Genomic DNA, 27,750 nt, shown 5'->3' with positions numbered 1-27,750 from the left:
TCTATTTTAAGCCTTGGAATCCCTAGAGCTGGAATGTGTGGCATTGATAAAAGAAGATTACTTAATTGCGTAGAAGAAAGTCTGTATGAGGAGATAAAGTACTTTAAACACACATGTGCGTGCACGCATTTATAATAGAGGCAAAGATCATCTATAAAGATGTAATAATAATATTATTGTCATGCTGAGTGTGTGTATTACAGATAGCTGGAATTAATTCTCCCAGAATTATTTCTCCCAGAGAAATGTTGGCTTGTTTTATTCGCTGACGCACTTTGAATGCTAAAACAGTGCCAGGCACACAGTAGGTGAGCAATACATCTTTTAAAAAATTAGTTATCTGTTTATTTTTGGCTGCGTGGCATCTTAGCTGCAGCACTCTTTTGTTGCCTCCACTCCTGGCAGCATGTGGGATCTTAGTTCCCTTACCAGGGATGAAACCTGCACCCCCTTCCCTGGAAGATGAATTCCTAACCACTGGACCTCCAGGGAAGTCCCCTCAATACATGTTTGTGGAATAAAGAAATAGTGGGAAGATCCCTGGGACTGGAAGTTGGGAGATCTGGATCCAGTTAGTGGAAGAACTGACAGAGTACTCATAGGCCAGTCATGGAACTGGATGCCAAGGTAGTTTTAAAACTTCCGTAAGTGGAAGTGCTGTTACTTTAGTTCTCTTTGAAATAGCACTAGAAGAAGGAGCCTAGGGTTAAAAATGAAATTTTATGCCCAAGAAGACTTTTGTGAGGAAGGAAAAGGGTAGAAAATGTAGACTTGTTTCTTTTATACTTGCCTTCGAATTAGCATGCCTTTAAATAGCTATTTAAAATATTATATTTAGCTTTTTAATTCTTGAGATCTGAAATCTGGCCTTCTTAGTTCTCTAGGTGACAGTTCCCACCCTTGGTTTGTGCCTTATGTGAAACAGGTAACAGTTTATTTCACTAAGTTTATCTTTTTCATGCCTGTACTCAAGTTTAAAAACTTCTTAAACAGTGTATACATTGTTGGACTTGCCTGGTGGTCCAGTGGCTAAGACTGCACTCCCAGTGCCAGAGCCTTTTGATCCCTGTTCAGGGAACTAGATTCCACCTGCTGTAACTAAAGATCCTGTATGCTCCAGCTAAGACCTGGCAGAGCCAAGTAAATAAATAAATAAATAAATAAATATATATATATATATATATAAGTTTATGCTTTGTTAATTAGTTACTTTCCAAAAAAGATTTGAGGCAAGTGTTTTAGCCACTTTGGCCATCTGATGCAAAGAGCTGACTCATGGGAAAAGACCCTGATGCAGGGAAAGATTGAAGGCAGGAGGAGAAGGGGATGACAGAGGACGAGATGGTTGGATGGTGTTGCCGACTCAATGGACATGAGTTTGAACAAGCTCCGGGAGTTGGTGATGGACAGGGAACCCTGGCGTGCTGCAGTCCATAGGGTCGCAAAGAATCGGACATGACTGAGCTGAGCGACTGAACTGAACGTTTGAAAAACACTTTACATTTCTACATCAGACAGTTAAACTGCAGAGAAAAAAGACAAAAAAACAAGGCAGAGGGTCTGAATAGGTATTTTTCCAAAAAAGACACACTGATCACCACAGGCACATGAAAAGCTACTCATCATCACTAATCAACAGGGAAATGCAAATAAAAACCACAATAAGATATCAAACAGATGCTGGTGAGGATGTGAAGAAAAGGGAACCTTGCTGCACTGTTGGTGAGAATGTGAATTGGTACAGCCACTATGGAAAACAATGGAGATTCCTTAAAAAATTTAAAAAACTGCCATACAATCCGTCAAGTCCACTTCTGGGTATTTAGCTGAAGAAAATGAAAACAGTAATTCAAAAAGATATTTGCACCCCAATATTCAAAGCAGCATTATTTACAATACCCAAGATATAGAAAGAACCTAAGTGCCCATCAACAGATGAATGAGTAAGAATGTGACACGCACAAAAAATTTTGCAACTTAACAACAACGTGGATAGACCTGGAGGATATTATGCTTCTTGAAATAAGTCAGACAGTAAAAGATGAATACTGTATGTTTTCTGTTATATGTGGAATCTAAAAGATAAAAGAACAAATTTAAAAATGAAAATATGTAGAGAAGGGTGAAGATAATTAGGTTAGGATTGAGGGAGAGGGTTTTAAGAGGAAAAGTTGCTTTTAGAGACTACCTCCATTCCAGAAAATGCCTAGTTTTGCTTATTTTTAATTTCACCAAACTGTGTATTGAGCTCTTACCCAACATCTTTAGTCCAACTGTCTTATCATTTGGGATTTCATCACTCCAAACCTTGAAGGCAAGAGTTCCTTAATGAGGTAGAGTTTAGTGCCTCTGATGTGTTATGTTCTCAGACGTACTTGCCCTAATATTTTGATTCAGAATGGAATAACTGAAAAGTCTTGTTTTATTAATGATAATGAGCTGTCTACATACTTTTTTTTTTTCCTAGCCAAGCTTCAAGGCTTATGGGATTTTAGTTCCCTGACTAAGGATCAAACCCAGGTTCTCAGCAGTGAGAGCATGGAGTCCTGACCCCTGGCCTGTCAGGGAATTCCCATTAGACAGAAAATATTAAGCCTTGTGCTTCTGTAATTCAAAACCAGTCACGGTAGAGCTGTAGCCTGTTAGGAGTTTCCTTTAACTCATCTGAATCAGTGTTGTACATCCTAAGAGCCAGCGTTTTCCTTGGGTCTCATAAAAGCTAATTCTGCTTTGATTTTTGTCACTGTTGTCTCAAATGCACACAACCTGATTCTCTTAATAAAGCAACACTAGAAAATGTTAATGCTATAATTTTATTTTAAATTAAGAATTCAGGGTCACAACTTCTTGTTAGTGATTTTTTTTTTCTGTATGTACAGTGCCCAGAGGTTCAGTGAGTTTTCATAAAAGTACATAGTTAGGGCTTCCCTGGTGGTTCAAGATATCTGCCTGCCAATGCATGGGACGCAGGTTCAATCCCTGCTCTAGGAAGATCCCACATTCTGCATGGCAGCTGAGCCTGTGCACCACAACTACTGAGCCAGCACTCTAGAGCCGGTACCCTGCAAGAGAAGCCACCACAATAAGAAGCCCGAGCACCGAAACTAGAGAGTAGACCCTGCTCTCCACAACTAGAGAAAGCCACATGACCCTGAAGATCCAGCACAGCCAAAAACAAATATGTCTTTTTAAAAACTGCACTAAAAAAAAGTTCATAGTCATATAACCATCACCACAACCAAGGTATTTTTATCACCTCAAAAATGTCCCTTATGCTTCTTTCCATGTAATTCCTTTCTAGAATCATTCTAGTCATATAAGTATAATCATAAAGTATAAAATTTTTGTGTCTGATTTCTTTCACGTAACATAAGGCTTTTGCAATATATCGGAACTGTTTGCAGTACATCTTCATGTATAGGAACTGTCCGTTCCTTTTTATTGGAGAGTAGTATTCCATTGTATGTATACACTGCGCTTTGTATACATTCACTAATCCATAGATATTTGCATTGTTTCCACTTTGTGGCTATTATGAATAAAGACGCTTTGCACATTGGTGTACAGGTCTTTATGGGGACATCTATTTTCATTTCTCTCCAATAAATAATTAGAAATTATAGGCCAGGTTGTGTAGTAAGTACACATTAACTTTTTTAAAAAGGGGACTTCCCTGGCAGTCCAGTGGTTAAGACTCCATGCTTCAATGCAAGGAGCGTGGGTTCAACCCCTGGTCAGGGAACTAAGATCCCACATGTGCTGTGACATGGCCAAAACCCGAAAAAAAAGGAAATGGGCTTCGCTGGTGGCTCAGTGGTAAAGAAAACGCCTGCCAAAGCAGGAGACGTGGGTTTGATTCCTGATCTGAAAAGAAGCTACATGCCAAGGAGCAACTAAGCCTGTGCACCGCAACTATTGAACCTGTGCTGTAGAGCTGGGGGGCCACAACCAGTGTAGCCCAAGTGCCCTAGAGCCTGTGCTCTGCAGCAAGAGAAGTCACTGCAATGAGACGCCTGAATACTGCATCTAGAGTAGCCCCCGATCAGTGCGACTGGAGAAAAGTCCACACAGCAAGGAAGACCTCGCTCAGCCAAATGAACAAATAATTTTTAAAAAGGAAAAACAACTGGCAAGCTTTTCCAAAGTGGTTGTACCATATTGCATTTGCACCAGCAGTATATGAGGATTCCAGCTGCTCCACACCTTCACCACTGGTGTTATAAATCTTTTTAATACTAGCCATTTTGTGGTTGTATAATAATTACGTCATTGTGGTTTTAATTTGCATTTCCCTGATGACTAATGATTGTTGTTTAGTTGCTTAGTCATGTCCAACTCTTTGTGGACCCCATGGTCTGGGGTATGTAGCCTGCCAGGCTTCTCTGTCCACAGGATTTCCCAGGCAAGAATACTGGAGTGAGTTGTCATTTCCTTCTCCAGGGTATCTTCCTAACCCAGGGATCGAACCTGAGTCTCCTGCATTGGCAGGTGGATTCTTTAGTGCCTGAGGTACCAGGGAGGCCCAGTGACTAATGATAGCATCTTTCTGTGGCTTATTTGTCATTTCTATATCTTTTTTGGTGGAGTATCTGTTCAAAGTTTTGGCGCACTTTTTATTTGGTGTCCATCTTATTATTTAATTATAGGTGTTATTCATATAAAGACTTATTTTTAAACTTCTTGACCATGACAGCATATGTTTTGGAGTTTATTTTCAATGTATAGGTGAACGTAATGAAAAGCTCTTAGCTTAGTACTTAACTGGAATGTGAATAGTGTTTTGCATATGTAAGTAATTAAATAACAGATACAGTAAAATTTAAAGTATTTTTTTGTGTGGCACTTCTTTTGCCTAAGATAAATAAACCTATTTCTCCTAATCTGTTCTAGTAAATGCTGAGTTTTTTGTTTGCTTGCTTTTTTTTTTTTTTAATTTTTGAAGTGATAGTTGTTAGTGTTCGAGTGCTATGAGAACCCATCTTATGGCTGTGTTTAATCATACCTATCTGTTCCAAACAGTATGTCTCATCTTCCTCATATACTTTGTGGGGATTAACTGCCAAATAAACTGTTGGAGATACTGAAAAACCATTAAAAAGCCAAGCAAAATAAATATTGGCTCATGATCACATGAGATTCAAATGTCACTTTAATTGTGAAAGAAGGAAGGATGGCTTATTTTATGTTATGACTGGATAAAACCCAATGATATGTTCGTGTATATGTGTGTACTACTCTGGCCAAATAAAGCACTTGAGTAAAATTAGAAATAGTGCCATTGATTATTAGACTATTCTGGTGTGCTTACTATCATCTCTTTTGACAGACTATAGGAGATCACATTTCAGCTGTAATTCCTTTTTTGTGTATGTAGAATTTTATTTATTTACTTATTTTTGGCCGTGCTGTGTCTTCTTGTTGCCTGGGCTGCTCTCTAGCTCTGATACACAGGCTTCTCCTTGCTGCGGTTTCTCTTGTCGTGGATCACAGGCTCTATAAGTGAGCGTGGACTCAGTAGTTGCAGCTCCCAGGCTCTAGAGCACAGGCTCGACAGTTGTGGTGCTTGGGCTTAGCTGCTCTTTGGCATGTGGAATCTTCCTGGATCAGAGATCTCCTGCATTGGTAGGCAGATTCTTTACCACTGAACCACCAGGGAAGCCCTGTAACTTCCTTTCTTTATTTTCTCAATGAAAATATTGATGTTTTCCTGTGGCTGTCTCCTCTGAGAAATCTACACACACATATATACTAGCAGCTATGGATTCTTTTCCATTACTTGGTCTCCATTTTTACCTCATTTTTGTCTGCTTGTGGGTTTGTTTTTTTTTTTTTAATCCAGCTGTGAGACTTTTGGGATCTTAGTTCTGAGACCAGAATTGAACCTCAGACCCTTGGCAGTCAAAATGCAGGGTTTTAACCACTGGACTGCAAGGGAACTCCTAGACCTCCCTTAAGCTTACTGTTTCAAAAAAGGGAAATGAGTTCCAAAAGCAATGGGAGAGGGATTGCAGTTCAGAATAAATTTGGGGGTCATTTGGGTCTCGAAAAGGGTAACCTAAGGTTTCTTAGGGAGGCAGTTTTATCCTAGATTTGAACCATTTTTTCATTTCCTGGATCAAATTATTATTAAGCTTTTTCAGGGCAGAAATTAGATGGGCAGCTACTTAATATTACATGTGAGCGGGGTATATGTTATTAAATAGTTTTTTAATTCCAAGAAAGAGTCCCTCTTTTGGCCTCCATTTCATAGAGGAATGAAACATACTTAAAAGATATAAGAGAAAGAGAGATGCTGTAATTTATAGGAAATACATTCAGAATTGCTTAAGTTTTTTTTTTTAATAACCCAACACTTTAGCTTCTGGGATTCCAGTTCTTAGATTATGGTGGTGTTTCATTCCCTTCCCCTAGAGAGATAATATTTAACTCACAGAGAATTGCTTTTAAGAGCTTGAATCAGTTGATTACAAGTGATTAAGAGTGAGCATAGTGAGTCTGTCTGTTTCTTTGCTATTCTGTCTTGCCTTTTTAAAAAAAATTAATTATTTTTTATTTTTGGCTGTACTGGGTGTTCATTGCTGTGCAAGGGCTTTCTCTAGCTGTGGTACATGGGCTTCTTACTGTAGTGGCTTCTCTTGTTCTGGGGCATAGGTTCAGAAGTTGTGGCACATGGGCTTAGTTGCCACACGTCATGTGGAATATTCTGGGCCAGGGATTGAACCCATGTTCCCTCCATTGGCAGGCAGGTTCTTAACCACTGGATCACCAGGGAAGTCCTGTCCTTCCTTGATGTATTCTCTGAGTTTAATATAGCATTACACCCATCCATTTTGATTCTTCAAATGAAACATTCTGATACAGTCCTCTTAAAGTCCAGTTGAATGAGGTATGATAGTCATGATCTGATGAATGGCATATTTGTGACCTTGGGTTGAATTTTGCTGTTTTCTTGTCTGTGCTGTTATTTCTTATGGGTGAAAACAGGTAATTTTCACATGCTTCTAAACTTTAGTTTCTGTTTCAAATTTTGGCTCTTCATAGCCCCTTCTAGGGGCTTCCCTGGTAGCTCAGCTGGTGAAAAATATGCCTGCAATGCAGAAGACCCCGGTTTGATTCCTGGGTCGGTAAGATCTTCTAAAGAAGGATAGGCTACCCACTCCAGTATTCTTGGGCTTCCCTCGTAGCTCAGCTGGTAACGAATCTGCCTGAAATGTGGGAGACCTGGGTTCAATCCCTGGGTTGGGAAGACCCCCTGGAGAAGGGAATGACTACCCATTCCAGTATTCTAGTATTCTGACCTGGAGGATTCCATAGACTTTGTAGTCATGGGGTGCCAAAGAGTTGGACACGACCGAGCAACTTTCATTTATAGCTCCTCGTAATGTTTTTAGAAATTTAGTATATTAGGTGAAATAATAGAATTAGTTCTCCAGGAAACCTAAGTAGCTGATATAGAATAAAAATCTTGTAGATTTTATTGAATTTTTACATGTACTTAGTATTTGTTCTTTCTCTAAAGTAATTGATGGGCCTGGTGGCTGAGCCTAGAAATTGGTGCAGAAAAGCAGAAAAGTGCACTTGGTAATTGTGAGAATATATTTGTTTGTATACCTGGAAAGATAGAATTTAATAAGATAAAGCTCCCTTCTCAAATGGCATCAGGTATTATTAGGATCTGATTACATGCAAATGCTGTGGTAGCAGAGACTTTAAAGTCTTCATAGATTTTTGGGGAACATCCTTCTGAGGATCTGACTATGCTCCACTGACTTGAAATGACTGTCTGTTCTCTTTTGAAAAGCTCAACATTTATTTTGCCTTTGTGTCTTGCCATTCCTCTGAAGAACAGAAGCCACTTGTAAAACCCTACCCTTCGCCTTGCATTCTATGAGGTAGGTAGAGCGTGGTCCAATAAGTACTTCTTTAAAACTGAACTTTAATTCAAGTGCCTCAAAAAACAAACAAACAAACAAACAGTGATTGGCAGTGTTATGTATTTCCATGTGTCATGCCGGTGACTTGGACATGAGATTATGTTGTTGTCATATTCGACCTTAATTGCTAGACATCTGGTAGATTTAGGCAGTTTGGCAGGTATAGTTTTCTTGTGTGGGTGGATCTTTCCATGAAGCTCTTGATATTAACTTGGTTCCTGCTAAACATTTCTCTTAATCAAAGTAGTAAACAGGCTTCCACATTTGCAAGTAATCCAAGTTTCTAAATATCTGTGAAAGTGAGAGCTAAATTAAAAGCACGTTACCGCAGAGGACAGTGGCTAAGCTTTTAGGTAATCAGACCAGCCATTACTGATATGAAATCTTTTCTTAATTGGAACTTTCTGTTGAACTCATAGATTTATGTTCTTTACACAAATCTTGTTTTTGTGAATAAATGTAATGGGAATGAAAGCATAACTGACCATGTTTATTTGAATTTGAGGAATGCGTCATTTCCAGGAAGTAAAATGCCATTTGTCATCTCTGTCTCTCTTAGATTACAGCAAAATGGATATACCAAATCCCCCGACTTCCAAATGTATCACTTACTGGAAGAGGAAAGTTAAGTCTGAATATATGCGACTTCGGCAGCTTAAACGGCTTCAGGCGAATATGGGTGCAAAGGTAAAAATACTTCACAAGTGAAAGGCTATAAATTGATTCAATATGGAGGGGTTGGATTTTTTATTTTTATCTTTTAACTCTTCTCTTAAAATCCTAACAAGTTTTTCCTTGGCTCTGCTAGGCTCTCTATGTAGCAAATTTTGCAAAAGTTCAAGAAAAAACCCAGATCCTCAATGAAGAATGGAAGAAGCTTCGTGTCCAACCTGTTCAGTTAATGAAGCCTGTGAGTGGGCATCCTTTTCTCAAAAAGGTAATTCCAGTGTCTCACCTTGGCCTTTCTCTTTTCCTTGGATTTAAGGATTTTTTTCTTTTCTTTTCTTTTCTGTATTTCTGGCTTATTGGGCTTCCCTGGTGGCTCAGATGGTAAAGAATCCACCTGTAATGCAGGAGAACTGGGTTCAATCCCTAGGTTGGGAAGATCCCCTGGAGAAGGAAATGGCAACCCACTCCAGTATTCTTGCCTGGAGAATCTCATGGACGGAGGAGCCTGGTGGGCTACAGTCCACAGGGGTCACAAAGAGTCGGACACGACTGAGTGACTTCACACACACACACAGTATTCTTTCCTGGAGAAAGCCCATGGACAGGGGAGCCTGGTGGCCTGCAGTCCATGGGGTCACACCTATTATTATTAGAAAATAAAGACAATGGATACAATTACTGTAGTCATCTTTGAATAACTGGGATGGTGAACCTGTAACTTAAAGAATAACTGAAACTTCCTGGTGGTCCAGCCATTAAAACCCCACACTTCCAATGCAAGGGGCACAAGTTCAGTCCTTGCTCAGGGAACTAAGATCCTGTATATTCTGGGCTGCAGCCTGAGAATAAATAAATAAATAAAATCAAAAGGACATCAAACTCATTACCAAATTGTATTACTGAAAAAAAAAAGAAAAACGGTTTTGCCTTTTGTTCTTTGCAGATAATGAGTTTAATCATGAGTTTTACCTAGAAAAATAAGACATTTGTTGTCTACTTTCCTGGGCTCTGTATACAAGCTTCAAAGCAACCTCTTTTGTGGCTTTTTTGGTACCTCAGCTATTTTGAAGTTGGAAAAGGAATGCTGTGGGTAATTGACCAATATGGTCAACAGGACATCCTTTTTGTAAACTAAAAACATCATTCTGTTAGTTTCTTATAGAGATGATGTTTCTAAAATATAAAAAACAGATAGGTTATGAAGGGCACTTTTCTTTCCCAAAGCAGAAGGTGACCATAATCTCTACACTACTTTGCTTCCCCCTGTACTGTCCCCATCAGCTCTGCAGCTAAGTGGAAGTCCACTGTCTAAAGTTTAGGTCTTCAGGAAAACTTCCTTGTCTTCGTTCTCATCTCCTAGGACACTCAGAGGCCCTTTGCTGTCAGGTACAGCCCAAAGAGATCAACAGTTTTAGATGGAGATGAACAACAGTTAAATATGGGAGGCCAAGGGCAATAAGAGACAGTTCCTGCTTCCCACAGGGATTCCTTTTAGGAGCTTGATGTTACAAAACCCTCAACTTATCCACTTGTAGGAATTAGAAGGCTACTGGGATAATTTTGGAAGGAAACTCAAGATTCTCTCTTGGGTTGTGGACCTGCCTTCCCTTTCCATGTCATTGCTTGTATTTCAGTGTACCATAGAGAGCATTTTCCCAGGATTTGCAAGCCAGCACATGTTAATGAGGTCTCTGAACACAGTTGCCTTGGTTCCCATCATGTACTCGTGGTCCCCTCTCCAGCAGAACTTCATGGTATGTATTGAAAGTACTATGGTGATTGTTTAAATGGAATGATTTTTTTTTTTTAACATTGAAATGCTGGCACTCCTCTCAGGGTAAAGATTGTCAGAATATACTTAACAAAGCTTGGACTTGCAGGGCAGAATGTTTTTGTGATTTACTGACTCTGAAAAACACATATTGCAAGTTGTTCTAACTTGTTAGCTTTTGCGTTCTCTGGAGTGTACTTCAGAGTTGATGCTGTTTCTTTTCTGAATGAAAGAGATTGGGCAGGAGTCCAGCTTTCCTTTACTACCTTGGTCCAATTTTATAACATTGCGTGCAGTTAAATATATTCTAAATCAGACACTTCAGGCTTTAGCAGGTTGACAGCTCCCTGCTGATGGAGCAATCCTTTCTTAATCCCCTAAAGGCAAGATGCTGTGAAAGCAACTGAGATAGCAGAGGCACATGTGGATCTCCAGTCCTTTCATCTGGGGCTTTATGCTGACTCCTGCCAGGATTATTTGTGGTTCTGATAATCAGGCCACTAAATACTGCCATCGCTTATTGTGTCTGGTGACAGATAGCAGTTCTGCTGACTGGAATAGGATATAGGTTTACAGAAGGAAATCATCTCTTAGAAGAAAACTTAGAAGAAAACTTCAGAGTAACTCTACTTGATAGCTATAGATCTGAAAATGACTGTTTTCTGCTGAACCACAAAACAAAATCCATTCATATTATTTATTGCCAGAAAATATACATCGCTCATTCTGCAATTAACTTTAGGTTCTCACTGAGGGTGAGTGATATCAGTTGTAATAATAATTTTTATTATGTTTATGGGAGGTTAATCTTAGTCTGTATAATAGAATATACAAATATTTTATGGTTGCCAATTTCTGTTTTAACTACTGCAGTTATGTTGTAGTTTATACTCTTGAAAGTTTTCCTTTTCATCTGTCTTTCTACTGATGAGAAGAATTAGAATTAAAGACCTTTTAGACTATTGTTTATGTGATATTTGTACCAATTTCACAAAGTTTAGTGGATTAAATGACATAATAGCTGGAATCACTATGAGAAAGAAATGTGTTGTCAGATTTTAGGTGTTGGTGGGAATATTTTTAACATCCAGCTTAACATTTGGTAGTTAATATCCTCAGGTAGTAAAGCTGACTTTTTTTTCTTCCAAGAGTAGCATGACTCCCTTCCATTTGAGGCTTTGTTGCCAAAATGACTGGTCTTTAAAATGTAGTGAACTTTGTAACCAAAGGCATTTTTAGGAGCTTTACAGCAGCAAAAATGGTTCAGCACAGGTTCCATTAAATAGGAAAGAGAAAAAAAAAACAAAACAGGACAGAGGAGATGCACAGCTGGTTCATGAAATGAATTACATTTGGTTTGATTTCAGGTGGAAGATGAGACAGTTTTGTGCAATATCCCCTACATGGGAGATGAGGTGAAAGAGGAAGATGAGACTTTCATTGAGGAGCTGATCAATAACTACGATGGCAAAGTCCACGGTGAAGAAGGTAGTGGCTCTGGGCTCCTAAGGAGAGGACTTTATTAGGATGGTGCCTCTTGTTTCATGTATCATTGGCTTGCTGTTATCTGCTGCCTCATGATGTATACACTGAAGACTGTTTCCATGTCACCACATGGCTGGGAGTAAACATTTTATATTACAAATAACCCCAGTTAAATTTTAAGAGGATTTGGAGGAATTCCCTGGTGGTCCAGTGGTTAGGAGTCCATGCTGTCATCTCCAGGGTCCTGGGGTTCAGTCGATAGATAGGAAACTAAGATCCCACAAGCCATGCAGCATGGCCAAAAAAAAAAAAAAAAAAAAAGAGTTGAGACATAAAAGGATGGTATAGTAATGTAATGATTATATAGTAATATGATTTTCTCTCCAGTGGGTGGAGAGAAAATTTAGTGAATAAATAAGTTTGGTCTTAGAAGTCTGCCATAAATCCATCCAAGGCTATTTTGTTCTTTGCTTCCCTTTCTGTGGTACTGGCAATGAGCATAACCTCTCTTCTTAGATCCAAATACTCCCTGGATCTCCCAGAAGTTGGCAATAATATTCTGACTTTCCTAAAAGTGTTACCAAACCAAACTTGGGTCTGCTCACTTGAGTGCAATAAAGCCAATCTACTGACCCCAGGTTGTGGTGAAGGAAAGTACAATCTTTATTGTAGGGCACCAAGCACGGAGAAGGGGCAGCTCAAGCTCAAAGGACCAGAACTACCTAATGGCTTTCAGGAGAGGGATTTTAAAGGCAGTGTGAGGGAAAGAACTGCAGGGTGTATGATCAGTTGTGCCCAGTTCTTGGATTGGTTGGCATCTGGGTGAAGTTTCAATCCTCATCAACCTTCTGGTTTCAGCCAGTCTAGGGTCTTCATGCTTGCGGTCAGCAGTTTTTGTCTGGTGGGAGGTCTGCTTCTTATAAAACAACTTAGGAATGTGTGTCAGGCCTTTATCTTTCTTTTGGGGAACTGGGAGTACAGCGATTCTGCTGTGTTGCAGGTTTATAGTCTAAATTGTTACCAGTTTCCTGGCCCAACAGCTATTCTTTGTTTCTATGTCTTCACATTTCTTAATCATTACCTCTGGAGCCGACCTTTTGGTGACTTAGGGAAGACCCGGAGACTAAAGCAAAAACCTTTTACTTCAGAGGACGAAGGCCAAAGGAACTTGTGTATGATTTCAAAAGCAAGGCATTTGTATTTAGTTGTAGTTTTAGAAAAAGTTGTTAGTGTGTAAGAAGGGGAAAGATAGGGGAAAACTCTTCATAGATTGCAAACCAGTGGCCTCAACCTGCTCTTCTGACAATTGTGAATGCTGTCGTGATGCCATTGAAATGCATTGTTTATACACAGTGCCCTCTAGTGTTCTGAGGCTTTATCCTAAGTTGTATTAATAGTATAACCCCATATAGTATGATTTTTTTTTCAAGTATATTGTCTTTTGAGTCAGTGAAGTTACTATTGACCCATCACTTGCAAAACCAAGTACATTTTCATCATTTTTTTCTCTGTCCTGTTTGTATTGTTGGCCCACTTTTGTGATATTTTGGACCATAAATACAGGTTGATCTATTACTGAGGACGTGAAAACTTCAGTAAAAATAAAGTCCATAGCTGGATTTCCCACTCTAGCCAGCTGAACCGTTGCAATTGTAAGAACCAATCAAATTATTGTAACTCCCTGGTTGTCCACATAAAAATGTACATACATTATCTTGAGTCTCAGGAGTGAATACAGGAAAACCTTCCAAGGAGGACTAATGGAGTATGAAATGACCACTGCTCATCCATCTAATTCTTATATTTCAGAGATGATTCCTGGCTCTGTCCTGATCAGTGATGCTGTTTTCCTGGAGTTGGTAGATGCTCTGAATCAATACTCGGATGAAGATGAAGAAGGGCACAATGACACCTCAGATGGAAAGCAAGATGACAGCAAAGAGGATCTGCCAGTAACAAGAAAGAGAAAACGACATGCTATTGAAGGTGAAGAACATGACCTCCTTATTCCACCTGGAGTGACAGGGAAAGGGAAGAAGGCAAAAGAGAGGTTTATTTCTTATTAAAGGCTGTTGGCACTTCTCCCTGGTCCACTTAAAAGGAGAATGTGTTTACTGACTGATGGTTTAAGATAGCTGTGATTTAGCTGAAGAAAAAAGTAGGAGAACTTTAGACAATAATCATTGTTCGTTTCTAATTGTAAAAAATAGTGTGTTTGAAAAAAAAATAGTGTGTTTGAAAAATATGGCAAGTTATAAAGAATAAAGTAAAATTACCCTATTATCTTGCTACATAGAAGTAGCTTTTTTTAGTATTAATATTTCTTTCTAGACTTAAAAAATGTATATATAAAAACATACACATGTACACTTGAAATGTATTATGTGTATTTTATCTCAGTTTTTAAAAAGTACCTAAGTAAATCAACATATATATATGGTAGGCGAAGTTAGTATCATACCACATGTGTGTGTATACACATAGGTAATTTTATATCCCTTATTATTTAATCTTACATCATGAGCATTTTCCCACGTTAGACAATATTTAATTAATTTCATATTTAATTGTACTTTGTTATTTAATTATACCATATGTCTAGACACAAAGTGTCTTCTCTTCTTATAACAAATTTACAGTATCCATCTTGTTCTTTGGCGTCACCATTACGGTAGGTACTTCTATACTCGGGCCTCTCCATAAAAACTTCTATTTTCACTTCCAGATTCTGTCTTACACTGTAGATTTTTTTTTTCGGCCGTACCATGAGGCTTGTGGGATCTTAGTTCTCCAATCAGGGATTGAATCCAGGCCCTCAGCAGTGAAAGCTCAGAGTCTTAACCACTGGGCCACCATGGAATTCCCCTGGACTGTGGATTTTGTTGTTAACATGTAGATGACTCTGATCTCCTTATCTACCAGTAGCCTGTTAGATAGGTCCAGGTAGCACTGACCTTTCTGTATTCTGACGTAGTCAATGGTTGAGTTAAAAAGCAGCTCTAATCAGAACGCCGTGACAGAAGTACAAGATGATCCACTAGCTTTGTTTGTGTGCTTCTGTATGGCACTCAGAAGCTGTTTATCGTTTCCAATCCAGGCAGCAAAAAGAGTTCCAAGAAACAGTTCCCGAATGACATGATCTTCAGTGCGATCGCCTCGATGTTCCCTGAGAACGGTGTCCCAGACGACATGAAGGAGAGGTAGGACGGCTGCCCTCCGCAGGCCATGTAGACCACTCAGGCAAAACTTGCATACATGCTTTTTTTTGGGTTATAAAAAGTCTCATTTTTGGTAAGTGCATTTTGATTTGCCTACACTTCTGATTACCTCTAAATGCCCATTCGCACGTTAAAGGTCATCGTTTGCTGGCTTTTGCATAAATCTGGGCAGAGAAGTTTTAAGATTTTGCCACTTTACTGGAGAGTTACTCCAGCACCATACTTAGAAAAGATTTCCCTTCCCTTACTTTCATATACACACACACCAAGCCCGGCATCATTACAGTGGTGAACCTACCTGCTTATACATAAAGACCTATTAAAAAAAACCACCCACCTTCCCTTTTCTCCCTTGGCAGACCATTTCTGGATAACTGTCAGTATTCAGTCTGCATTTTCTTTTTTGTTTTTTAATTAAAAGCTTTTTATTGGAGTATATTTGATTTACAATGTGTTCGTTTTAGCAAAGTGGATCAGTTATACATATACATCTGTTGTTTAGTCGCTACGTTGTGTCAGACTCTGTGTGACCCCCGTGGACTGTTGCCCACCAGGCTCCTCTGTCCATGGAATTCTCCAGGCAGGAATACTGGAGTGGGGTGCCATTTCATTCTCGAGAGGATCTGCCCAACCCAGGCATCAAACCCATGAAACCCGTGCCTCCTACATTGGCAGTCCGGTTCTCTTGTCACTGAGCCACCAGGGAAGCCCACATGTACATGTATTCGGTCTTTTTCGTTTTTGTTTAGATTCTTTTCCCGTGTAGGCTATTATAGAGCACTGAGTAGAGCTCCCCATGTCAGTCTGCATTTTTTCAGTGGAGATAGTCCCTTGGAAGGCACTCTTACCTCTCTTTTCCGAACCAGGTACCGAGAGCTCACAGAGATGTCAGACCCCAATGCGCTCCCCCCACAGTGCACACCCAACATCGACGGCCCCAACGCCAAGTCTGTGCAGCGGGAGCAGTCTCTGCACTCCTTCCACACACTCTTCTGCCGGCGCTGCTTCAAATATGACTGCTTCCTTCACCGTGAGTGGGCTGCTCTGAAATGCTCTCCTGTTTTCCATCCCCAGCCACCATTTCATTCTCTTTATTTTTAGTTTCTCCCATGGAATTCCTGGCTTCTGATCTGATGATGGTTCTACAAAGGGCCAGTTCTCTTTTCTCTTGTGTAGTTATAGTGTGGCGTGCTTCACACGATGAGGACAGATTAACCAGCAACACAGTTGTCCCTGAGTTTCCTCTAGCTTTGGAAGAATTGTGTTGATGTCAGAAATGATTCAGCATGATTCACCTTGATGATAGCTGTTTATATCTAAATTCTCCTCCAGTGGCTCCCTGATTCACATTTGTTCCTCCTCCTCCTGTCAAGCAGATGAGCCATTGCCAACAGGACAGTTTTGTGTTTTCCAGCTTTCCATGCCACCCCTAACGTGTATAAACGCAAGAACAAAGAAATCAAGATTGAGCCAGAACCGTGTGGCACAGACTGCTTCCTTCTGCTGGTACGTTTTTAAATTCTTCTGCCATGGTTGAAATTGGTGGAAATCTGAGCAGGAAATGGTCCTTGGGCTTTCTGCCCCAGAGAACACAAACCACGTGAGCTGGTATATAGCACCCTGAGGGTCACAAAGTGTGGATGAGACATGACTTCTGCTCGTAAGGAGCGCCCTGATTTTGCAGAAGTAGCACTGTGAAGTTAGTTTCATGGAGTGAGGTGTGAAGAACATTGAAGGCTTTGTTGCCCTAAACATCATCTATTCAGATTTCAGAGTCTGAAACTGCTTTGTTGGACTTGGAGCTGTAGGTGTGTGCGTGAGACCCTATCTTTGCTGACTCCCTTTAACTGCATATAAATGTAGGAGGAACAACACATAAAGGTGCTCATGTCTTATATGAGTTAATCAGCCAGATGGACCGTTGCTGGCGGACAGACCTCATGTAGCAGTGTAAATTCTCCTGCCTTTATGTGGGGAGGCAGTCCACTGAGAGCTAGAAGGGAATAGGTTCAGCTGGACTTGTCAAAGACAGAGTTCTGCTTTCTACACAACAGGGTGGGGCTTCCCTGGTAGCTCAGCTGCTAAAGAATCCACTTGTAAAGCAGAAGACCCCAGTTTGACTCCTGGGTCAGGTAGATCCACTGAAAAGGGGATAAGCTACCCACTCCAGTATTCTTGGGATTCCGTGGTGGCTCAGCTGTTAAAGAATCCCCCTGCAATGTGAGAGACCTGGGTTTGATCCTTGAGTTGGGAAGATCCCCTGGAGAAGGGAACAGCTACCCACTGCAGTATTCTGGCTGGAGAATTCCATGAACTGTATAGTCCATGGGATTGCAAAGAGTCGGACACAACTGAGCAACTTTCACTTTCACACAATAGGGTGAGCTTAGGTAAAGAATAAAATACCTTGATAAAATTTCTGCTACCAATTACAATGAGATTATACAGCTAGGTGGTTTTGGAACTATCTTTAGTGGGATAATTGAAAGATGATAGAGAGTGCCATTGGGTAAAAATCTGGAAAGTGTGCCACATGGTATTAGCAAAAAAATAATTAGGGCTTTCCTGGTGGTCCAGTGGTTAAGGCTCTGCGTTCCCAATCCAAGGGACCCAGATTTGATCCCTGGTCAGGGAACTAGATCACACATACTGCAACTAAGATTCACACGCTACAACTAAGATGTGGCACAGCCAAAACAAATAAATATAAATATTTAAAATGCATAGAACTGTATGCTCCCAAAATTCCATTTAAACAAACAAAAAATAAACAAATAGACTTTATCTGATTTATTTTTTCCATAATATGTATTAATTCCTTCCTGTGTGTCAAAGTACTGTGCTAACCCTTAACATATATGATCTTATTTTCATGCTTATAACAACATCCTGAGGTGGATAAAGTATAGGTCATAAAAGTTACATATTTTGCCTAAAGTTTGTTACTGTGTCAGTGGTGTGGCAATGATGAAATTGAAGCTCTGGTCTAACTCCACAGTTCATGCTTTTTGTATAGCTCAAAAGGGCGTTGCCGGGGCTTCCCTGTTGGTTCGGTGGTAAAGAATCTGCCTGCCAGTGCAGGAGACACAGATTCAGTCTCTGATCCAGGATGATCCCACATGCCAAGGAGCAACTCAGCCCATGCTCTGCTACTCTTGAGCCTTGCTGTAGAGCCTGGGAGCCAGAACTACTGAGCCCACATGCTGCAGCTACCTCAGCCCTCGTGCCCTGCGTCTTGTCGTCTGCAGCATGAGAAGCCACTGTGATGAGAAGCCTGTGCATCACAACTAGAGAGTAGCCCCTGCTCACCACAACTAGAGAAAGCCCCACAGCAGTGAAGATGTCAGCACAGCCAAAAATAAATAGATGAGTGAAAATTTAAAAAAATAAAGAGGGCATTGCCCTCCCCAGAGTGGCCACCCTGGAATCCTGTACATGCCACACTGAGCACAGACACGCAGTGTCAGGTCAGTTAAAATGAAAACCGCTCTTGGAGTTTCTTTGAGGGCCTACAGTGTATTATTCTGAAGATTCTTAATAATGGTAAACCTTTGTCCTTTACTTGTAGATTTAGTTTCCAGAAACAGCTCAAAATCTTTGGAAACTAAGTCTAGCAAAAAGATAGATGATCCAGCTAAGTAATTATCTGGTCTTTAAAAAAAAAGCATAGCTGTAAAGTAATAAAGTAATAAAATATTCATCCTAGTTTAAAATACTGACTTGGAGGGAATTTCCTAAATTAAGGGGTTCAGTCCAGTTCAGTCACTCAGTCATGTCCGACTCTTTGCGACCCCATGAATCACAGCACGCCTGGCCTCCCTGTCCATCACCAACTCCCGGAGTTCACTCAAACTCATGTCCATCGAGTCAGTGATGCTATCTATCCATCTCATCCTCTGTTGTCCCCTTCTCCTCCTGTCCCCAGTCCCTCCAAGCATCAGGGTCTTTTCCAATGAGTCAACTCTTCGCATGAGGTGGCCAAAGTATTGCAGTTTCAGCTTCAGCCTCAGTCCTTCCAGTGAACACCCAGGACTGATCTCCTTTAGGATGGACTGGTTGGATCTCCTTGCAGTCCAAGGGACTCTCAAGAGTCTTCTCCAACACCATAGTTCAAAAGCATCAATTCTTTGACGCTCAGCTTTCTTCACAGTCCAACTCTCACATCCATACATGACCAATTGAGTGGTAATATTATACAAATTTAAGGATTATATATTTTCTTGCTGAAACAGAGACAAGTGTGGTAAAACATAAAGAACAGTGAGGCCTGGGGATGAAGGGCCCTGATTCTTGTACCTGTTCTGGAATAATTAGCTGCATGCTCTCAGCACATCCCTCATTTTCTCATCTACAGGAGAATGTATTCTCAAATTCCAGTCAGCTTGTGAGCAAATGAGTATAAGATACGACTCACTGGACAGTCAAAGATGCATAGAAACATCTGTGCATAATATATAAAGATTATATCTTTGTAAAGATTGTATTATAGGGCAGCTCTTTGTCAAGAGATAAGTGTGTAAGCTTTAAGATGTTTGTTAAGAAGCTATCACATGGTCATATATGGTACAGAGGAAAAAAAAAAGTGTCAAGTTGCAAGTCAGCACAGATATTGCAGATGGTTTGTGATGATGGGACCGATATGGTGGCCTGTTTCTGCTTCCTAACTGTAACATGACCTCTGCAGGAAGGAGCAAAGGAGTACGCCATGCTGCACAACCCTCGCTCCAAGTGCTCCGGGCGTCGCCGGCGAAGGCACCACGTGGTCAATGCTTCCTGCTCCAACACTTCAGCCTCTGCTGTGGCTGAGACCAAAGAAGGGGACAGTGACAGGGACACTGGCAATGACTGGGCCTCCAGTTCTTCAGGTACAGTGAGCAGAAAATGACCTCTTCTTGCTACACAAGGTAAACCCGGGATCATGCCGTAACAGTTAACATTACTACCTTTTTAAATTGTTCATTCTTTCCACAGGTTCACCTGTAAGCAGTAGAGACAGGGAATATTTTCGTTCCTAATTCTTCTACCTTTTGGTGTAGAATGAAGTGCTGAGTTTGTAGCAAACCACTGAGGCCAGCTGCATTCCACCTTCTGTGTTTCTCTCATTCCTTTCTCTCTTAGAGGCGAACTCTCGCTGTCAGACGCCCACGAAACAGAAGGCGAGTCCAGCCCCACCTCAGCTCTGTGTAGTGGAAGCACCCTCAGAGCCTGTGGAGTGGACTGGGGCTGAAGAATCTCTTTTTCGAGTCTTTCATGGCACCTACTTCAACAACTTCTGTTCAATAGCCAGACTTCTGGGGACTAAGACGTGTAAGCAGGTACTGCCTGAAGGGGACGGGAACAAGTCCTTGCCCCGGGAGCCCTTTGGTCACTTTGTAAGGCTGCCTGTCTGGACAGAAGCTGTCTTAGGTTCAGTCTTTCGTGAGCCTGTGCTTCTGGACCAGGAGGTGGATTCCCCAAACTTGGGGGGCTTTCTGCAAATACCAGGCCTAGCAATACTTAGGATCTGCTCTCCTTGCTGAATCCTTACTTCTGTCTCTAGCCACTATCTAACTCTTCTGGATGTTTCTACCCTCTCTTAGGTTTTTTCTTTTTTTTTTTTGGTGGTGGCAGTGGTGTTCTTGCCTTTCTTTCTAATGCATGCATACATGCTAAGTCGCTTCAGTTGTGTCCAACTCTGTGCAACCCAATGGACAGCAGCCCACCAGGCTCCTCTGTCCACAGGATTCTCCAGGCAAGAATACTGGAGTGGGTGGCTGTTTCCTTCTCCGTTTCTTTCTAAATGTGGACCCATTTCCTGGAAGGCACTCCTGGGTCCTTCTGGGGATCTTCTTTTCTCACACCCCTGCTCCTGCTTCTGTAGCTGCAGCTGCCACCACCCCCCAAGTCAGTCTTCTCAGTTGTTTATTCTTCAAATGTTCTATCATTAGATTTCCTAATTACCACCCCTAATGGCTGGGTCTGGACCTTGTGCATCTCACTTACATCATCACTAGAATCACCATCTGATAGCAGCTTCTGATGTTTTGGAGGCTGGAGAAGCCTACAGGGAGCAGACAAACTGAAGCACAGGGATAGGGAGTCAGGTATTGGGGCCAACTGGTCCAAACAGGAACACCAGAGCTTGAGCCCTCCTCGCTTAGCTCCTCACTTTCCAGAAGAGTCTGCAATCTTTTCTGCATGTACTCTCTATTTAGAACAAGTAGTAGAACCATGAGCTGAAGTGCCCTTTGCTTTCTTTTCTTTTTAAGTGAAAGAAGGTTTACTCAAGGGGAAAACACCATAGATGGAGTGTGAGCCATCTCAGAAGGCACGAGAGGCCGTTTTGGAGGAAGTAGAAATGAATAGCTTTATTGCTTTGCCAGGCAAAAGGAGACACAGCAGGCTCATGCCTTGAAAAAGGCGTGTCCCCTATTCCTTTTTTTTTTTTAATTTCATACCTATCTCCCCAAGGCACAGGTTTTTGATCTAAAAGCCTGCAAACTGTGTACAAAGCAATTTTTGTGTGTTATTTTCCTGAATATAAGATTCACAGTTTTCATGGAATTGCGAGAGGGCCTGTAACCGAAAAGAAAAAGCTAAGAAACAAATGTTCAAAGGGAAACAGCATGTTAAAAGGGACCAGGCCTTCGTGAAATGCTGTCCTGCTAAAATAATAGTCAAGGCTCTAACATCTTTATGCCAGCAGAGGGAGCTAGCGCTTAGCCGGGTGGTACTTCAGGTCACATCACTCAGTTACACAAGGTATACAACACTGCCCTTCCTGATAAGAAGCAGATACTGTTGGTAAGAATTGACTCCCTCTGGATTGGAAGGCAGAGCAGTAGATGAACGCGACTGACCAGAAAAACCGTACCTGTGCTCAGTCAGGATAAACACTTAAGAATTAACTTCAGGGACTTCCCTGGTGATGCAGTGGTTAAGACTCCTTGTTCCCAATGCCGGGGGTATGGGTTCAATCCCTCGTCAGGGAACAGGGAACTAAGGTCCTGCACATCACATGGCATACCCAAAAACAAATCAAGACCAAAAACACAACCAGAAACAAAGAGCTTCAGAAACAGCAACCTGGTGTCCCGGTGCTTCTCTGTCTGTGCCTGCTAAAGACGCTCAGACATCTGCCCACAAGCTCTCCAGAAACCAGCACCTGGCTACGTCACTTATCTGACCCCTCAGCTCAAGAGGTAACAGGTCCTGTTGGATTTCTCTTCCAGGTCTTCCAGTTTGCAGTCAAAGAGTCACTTATCCTGAAGCTGCCCACAGATGAGCTTATGAACCCCTCACAGAAGAAGAAGAGAAAGCACAGGCAAGGCTTGGACCAAAGGCTTTCTGTGGCCAGACCGTTCCCTGTTCCCTGACCTCCCCTAGGGCTTCGCTGCTGCCTCCCTTTGCAGCCACTGCCCATCAGTTCAGCATCACCCAGTGGAGGGCCAGTCTCCTCAGTGCTCCCTGCGAGTCTGTGTCTTGAATCAGCCCTTCCCTTGTCCCGCAGTGCTGTGGACCATGAAATAACTGATTTTTAAGCTCCCGGCCAGCAGGATGTGAACTGGCCTCGTGGCTCCATCCTGAGGCCGTTTCTTCTCGCTGGGTTGTTATTACCACTGTGCTCACTTCTCAACTCTGACCAGAGTTTTGTTGTTCTGTTTTTGGCACTTGTATCTCTAAGTTGCATAATAACACTGTCTTCTAGCTAACCTTTGCTTAGGGTTGGAAGGTGTTTTTTTTGCAGCCAATACTCCATCTGGCTTTGTTCCGTAAAAAACTGACACTGGTTCCAGATATAGAAGGAAATCCCTGTGGCATCTCCCTTTCAATTTCTTCACTCAGAGCAGATTTCTGAAGTCTTCCCACCTCCCCATCCTGAAACGCTCCCACATCTCCACCTCCTATAAGAGAGGGAGGGCAGGGGAGAGGAGAAATGGAGAAACAGTAGCATTTTAATAGATGTAGAGGGTTTGGTTTGGTCTTGCATCTGTTTTTGGTTTTTTATGTATGTTTGTTTATGGGTGGGCTGTGTTCTTGTTTAAATCTTGAGCCAGAGGCCAGCTGCAGGTAAAGTGGGCTCCAGCTTCTGTGGACCCGTGTCCAGGCCTGTTGTGAAGGGATTTGGGGAGGATCCCAGTCCCCCAGAGGAGGTCATGCTATCATTTACCCAAATCTGCAGAGTTCCCAGGACCACAACCCTGAGCTGTACCGTCTCTTGCAGGTTGTGGGCTGCACACTGCCGGAAAATTCAGCTGAAGAAAGGTAAGTTCCACTGGGGCACTGCGCTCAGGTTGCAGCCTGTGGCCACCCCTCCCCCGCCCCACCTGTGGCTGCACTTATTGACCCTGCATGGCTTCCGCACGTTGCAGGTCCCCCCTGCAACAGCTGATAACAGCTCAGCTCCTCACTGCAGCTGAGAAGACCTCTCAGGAGATAGAGTCACAGGCCTGTGGTCTCTGACTTTCATCGTGAGCCATATACAAGGTTCTAGGCTTCATTTAGTGTTTTGAGGTGGGATTTGTTTTATTTTTTTTGGCCAAGTGGCATGTGGGATCCTAGTTCCTTGACCAGGGATTGAACTCAGGCCCCCTGCCATGGAAGCACAGTCTTAACCCCTGGACCAGCAGAGAAGTCCCCTCATTTAGTGTTTAAAATAACTGCCCTGTAATCACACCATTTCCACACTCTCCCTACAAAGCAGATCACTCCATTGTAGCTTATGGACCACCACCACCTGTGATTGCTTCTCACGTCAGGTGCTAAATGCATGTCTAAGTTGGTCAGAACCAGCCTCCTTTGAATAGGGGCAACTGCACCCTTGGGAGAGAAGGCGGCTCAGGAGCGTGGCCACAGTAGTGTGTTCTTTTCTCTCTTAGATAACTCCTCCACACAGGTGTACAACTACCAGCCCTGCGACCACCCGGACCGCCCCTGTGACAGCACCTGCCCCTGCATCATGACTCAGAATTTCTGTGAGAAGTTCTGCCAGTGCAACCCCGACTGTAAGAGTTCTTTGTTGGCCATAGTTGTCAACCTAAGCAGCCCAGGTTTCCCTCCCCTCGCACCCTTCTCTGCTTACGGGCCTTCTGATACCCTCTGTGCGGCACTTAAAGCATTCTACAGAGGAAACAAGATCTTTAAGATCAGGGGAAGTCATTTTTTTTAAAATCCTGAGGTTATGATTCTAAAAGCCACAGTTACACTGAAATAAGCCGTTTTTCCAGCTTCACCTTCTAGGGCAGCATTAAGAAATGTGAGAATCTTTTACCTTAACGTGTAAATACAGCCTCGCTTTCCAGGATGTTGTTTTACAACGTATATAGGTTACAGCTCTGTGTGTGTCTGTTTTAGTCTCCTATCTGTAGTTTTAGCCTCAGGTCGGTCTGGATGTCAGCAGAGGGTGGGACAGAGACTCAAGAGTGCTTTTCTCTCGCTTCTTACCCTTGCCTGCCCGCCCCCCCCTGAGGCTTAGCAGTTGGGTGGCAGCCCCCAGAGCTTGCAGACCTGGGTGCCCAGGCAGTTGTGCTGGAAGTACCTTGTAACACAAGATAGCAATCTTAACCACAATAGAGGGGTGGGTGATTGTGCTGGGAGGGCAGTGGGTGGAGGACGATGGCATAGAACGGATGCATTATGTTCTCAAAATGATTCTTGTTTTGATGGTGAGGATTTACCAGTGAAAAGCACTGATTTCTTCTCTGGAGCACTGTTCACCTCCCTTCCAAATTCTCCCAACAAAGTGGAGGTGGTAAGGGGAGAACATTGTTAGGGATCCTCTAGAAAACACTTCTCCAGAATCAAACCTGCTTTTCTGACTCAGACGTGAATGCTGGGAGGTGCTCCATTTTCTCTGAAAAACACTTGAGTCTGTGATTATTGGGACTGCCCAGATAAAGAATTTGCCTGCCAGTGCAGGAGATGCAGGTTCGATCCCTGGGTTGGGAAGATTCCCTGGAAATGGAAATGGCAACCCACTCCAGTATTCTTGCTTGGGAAATCCCATGGACAGAGGAGCCTGGCAGGCCTCAGTCCACGGGGTCGCAAAGAGTTGGACACGACTGAGCCACTAAACGATAACAAGAACATGTGATTATTGGGAAGGCAGTTTCTCTGCTATTTGCCAGATATCCTTGAACCCATAACACTGACTTCCCCGCTGTCCCTTGAGTCAAACCGGAGCCCCAGCATTAGCCTGCGTCTCTCCCTGATGGTCCCTGCCGTCCCGCGCAGGTCAGAATCGCTTTCCCGGCTGTCGCTGTAAGACCCAGTGCAACACCAAGCAGTGCCCGTGCTACCTGGCAGTGCGGGAGTGCGACCCCGACCTGTGTCTCACCTGCGGGGCCTCGGAGCACTGGGACTGCAAGGTGGTTTCCTGTAAGAACTGCAGCATCCAGCGTGGCCTCAAAAAGGTGAGGGCTTTTTCCCAGGACTCCAGGCCAGGTTGGGTGGGAAGGACTGAAGATCTGAGCAGCCTCTGTCTACTGGTTCCTTAGACGATTTGTACACCAGTGTTGGTGATTCCTGACAGACACACATTTTCTGAGTTCATCAAGCCTTTGGTCCCCTTGAAGGATTAGAGAAGTAATCCCTTGACTTGGCCAGACTGAGAGGAGCAGAGAAGAGGCCATGTCATTGACAGATGTCTGTTTTCGGTGGACACTTGCAGTGAGTTCCACAGGGTCTGGTGTAGGAAGTTCCCCAGGCTAGAGGAAGAGGCGTCATGTCTCTTTTCATCACCTCCTACCAGAACACAATGGCTTAGACCGTTTTCTGTTTTCAGATCCTCTTACAGTTGCTAGTTCTTTCCACCCTGCTCCCCATAGCCCACGTGCACGTCCAACACACATTCCCCCCCCGCCCCCGGCTCGCACACGCCCTGTAATCTGAGGTTTGACTCCCTGTTCCCCAGCACCTGCTGCTGGCCCCCTCAGATGTGGCCGGATGGGGCACCTTCATTAAGGAGTCTGTGCAGAAGAATGAATTCATTTCTGAATACTGTGGTGAGGTGAGTGCTATCAGTTTGGCCCACATTCTTATATGGAGAGATACCGATGAGAAACCCTGATTTTCTGTGGGCCAGACTTCTGTGAACTAATCTCTAAATAACTCAGCCAAGTTCTCATGTGGCCTCTCGGGGGATCCCACAGAACTGTTTGCAATCCTGAAACAAACCACTCTTTCTTCGACTTTCTGGCAACTCAGGCTACACAAGGGGGCCAGGCAGGCGGGGGACTCTGGTCTGTCTCAGTGTTGGTTAGCCTGTACAGGGATTGGGATGAAACTAGCTGAGCTCCCCCTCTGACTATTGTTCTTGTGGTCCTCCGTAAGCCCCCTCCTGGCCCTTTCTAGAGGCAGAGTGCCATGCCCTGAGCAGGCAGCTACATCCCCACTGTCTGTTCCTTGTCTGTCTCTACAGCTCATCTCTCAGGATGAGGCCGATCGACGAGGGAAGGTCTATGACAAGTACATGTCCAGCTTCCTCTTCAACCTCAACAATGGTAGGGAGTCTCTCTTTCATCCCCATGTGGTCTCAGGCAGGTCTTCCTACCACACTCCCCTGGTCATCATCCAGGTTCAGACCAGCCCTGAGTCTTCCAGCCAATGCTTAGAGCACAGTGGTGAGACTGAACTCAGAGACTCCAGGAGCCACAGTTTGCTTGCTCTGGGAGAACCTCCATTTCCAGGTTGTGTTTGTTAATCAGCCCTGAGTGCTTATACCTCAGAAATCTCCCTTCCCAGTAGGTGGGAGGGGAGGTCTGTGATTCCCGCAAGAGGAAGGGAATGCTTCCATGAGGGGCTGTTTCTAGCTCCAGTTAGTGTGCTAGAACTCAGAGTTGCCCCTGCATTGTATTGTTTCTGTTACAGTTTAGTTGATTTCAGATTCAGGCTCAGGAAGCTGTAGAGTTGCCTGGTAAGCCCATAGTCCCCCTGGTTTCCTTTATAGATTTTGTAGTGGATGCTACCCGGAAAGGCAACAAAATTCGATTTGCAAACCATTCGGTGAACCCCAACTGTTATGCCAAAGGTGAGTTCCCAGTAACTTGGGAGGTGGGGTAGATGATGGATGCTTCATTTACTATGATTTCTATCCATTAGTTCAGTTTTTTTTTTTAATAACTGAATTATTTCTTTGTCCAAAGATAATCATGATTAATGTCTAATATCATTTTGAGGCCTTCTGTCTTGGTTTTTCAATCTGCTTTTCTGACTGAATACATTATAAACCTTTTTTCCTAACGTGAATTTTTTGAAGATAATTCTTTCCCTGTGTCACTAGCCAAAATAACAGATATAAAGGCATAGAGACATCTACCTTCATTGATGGCTTTCTGATTCCTCTTCACGTGTGTTTTCACTGGGGATTTGGAGAAAATCGGCCCAGACTCACTACTGATCATTGACTTGAAGTGACTGGGAATCTAGCCCTGGGTTTATCCTATTTCAGTGGTCATGGTGAATGGGGATCATCGAATTGGGATCTTTGCCAAGAGGGCAATTCAAGCTGGCGAAGAGCTCTTCTTTGATTACAGGTGAGGCGGCCAGGAATAGTCCTAGGGAGGTGGCCCAAAGGGCAGAGGGGGGTGGCTGTTGAAATTTATCTTGGGGGCTGAGGGTGAGTGCTATGGATGAAGGAGGAGATCTCATGGTGACCAAGGCTTTTTCTCTGTGGTGCTCTCTGGTGCCTTGCCTC

General features: G+C 42.8%; 1 protein-coding gene across 9 annotated transcripts in view; it reads left to right on the top strand.

Moving 5' to 3' along the window:
• EZH1 (enhancer of zeste 1 polycomb repressive complex 2 subunit) overlaps positions 1–27,750 on the top strand; it is a 31,398-nt gene that overhangs the window by 1,143 nt on the left and 2,505 nt on the right. For 3 of the 9 annotated variants that reach the window (XM_042255981.1, XM_042255982.1, XM_060395640.1), the window contains exons 2-21: positions 877–925; positions 7,802–7,892; positions 8,494–8,621; positions 8,743–8,871; positions 10,238–10,357; positions 11,742–11,862; positions 13,669–13,845; positions 14,957–15,059; positions 15,944–16,107; positions 16,492–16,583; positions 19,762–19,942; positions 20,196–20,392; positions 22,289–22,380; positions 23,281–23,321; positions 23,936–24,061; positions 25,290–25,468; positions 25,969–26,064; positions 26,476–26,557; positions 27,004–27,084; positions 27,505–27,589. In XM_042255981.1, coding sequence (XP_042111915.1) covers positions 8,505–8,621; positions 8,743–8,871; positions 10,238–10,357; positions 11,742–11,862; positions 13,669–13,845; positions 14,957–15,059; positions 15,944–16,107; positions 16,492–16,583; positions 19,762–19,942; positions 20,196–20,392; positions 22,289–22,380; positions 23,281–23,321; positions 23,936–24,061; positions 25,290–25,468; positions 25,969–26,064; positions 26,476–26,557; positions 27,004–27,084; positions 27,505–27,589 — 2,183 coding nt within the window. In that variant the 5' untranslated portion in view covers positions 877–925; positions 7,802–7,892; positions 8,494–8,504. The remainder of the gene's footprint in view (positions 1–876; positions 926–7,801; positions 7,893–8,493; positions 8,622–8,742; positions 8,872–10,237; positions 10,358–11,741; positions 11,863–13,668; positions 13,846–14,956; positions 15,060–15,943; positions 16,108–16,491; positions 16,584–19,761; positions 19,943–20,195; positions 20,393–22,288; positions 22,381–23,280; positions 23,322–23,935; positions 24,062–25,289; positions 25,469–25,968; positions 26,065–26,475; positions 26,558–27,003; positions 27,085–27,504; positions 27,590–27,750) is intronic. The other 6 variants (XM_027974486.2, XM_042255984.1, XM_042255983.2 and 3 more) reach the window with 3 other exon arrangements.

Source organism: Ovis aries, chromosome 11 (assembly GCF_016772045.2).
Source record: "Ovis aries strain OAR_USU_Benz2616 breed Rambouillet chromosome 11, ARS-UI_Ramb_v3.0, whole genome shotgun sequence".
Lineage (NCBI taxonomy): Eukaryota > Metazoa > Chordata > Mammalia > Artiodactyla > Bovidae > Ovis > Ovis aries.
Note: the sequence above shows the minus strand (reverse complement) of the source record. Positions and strands in the feature narration are given on the sequence as shown.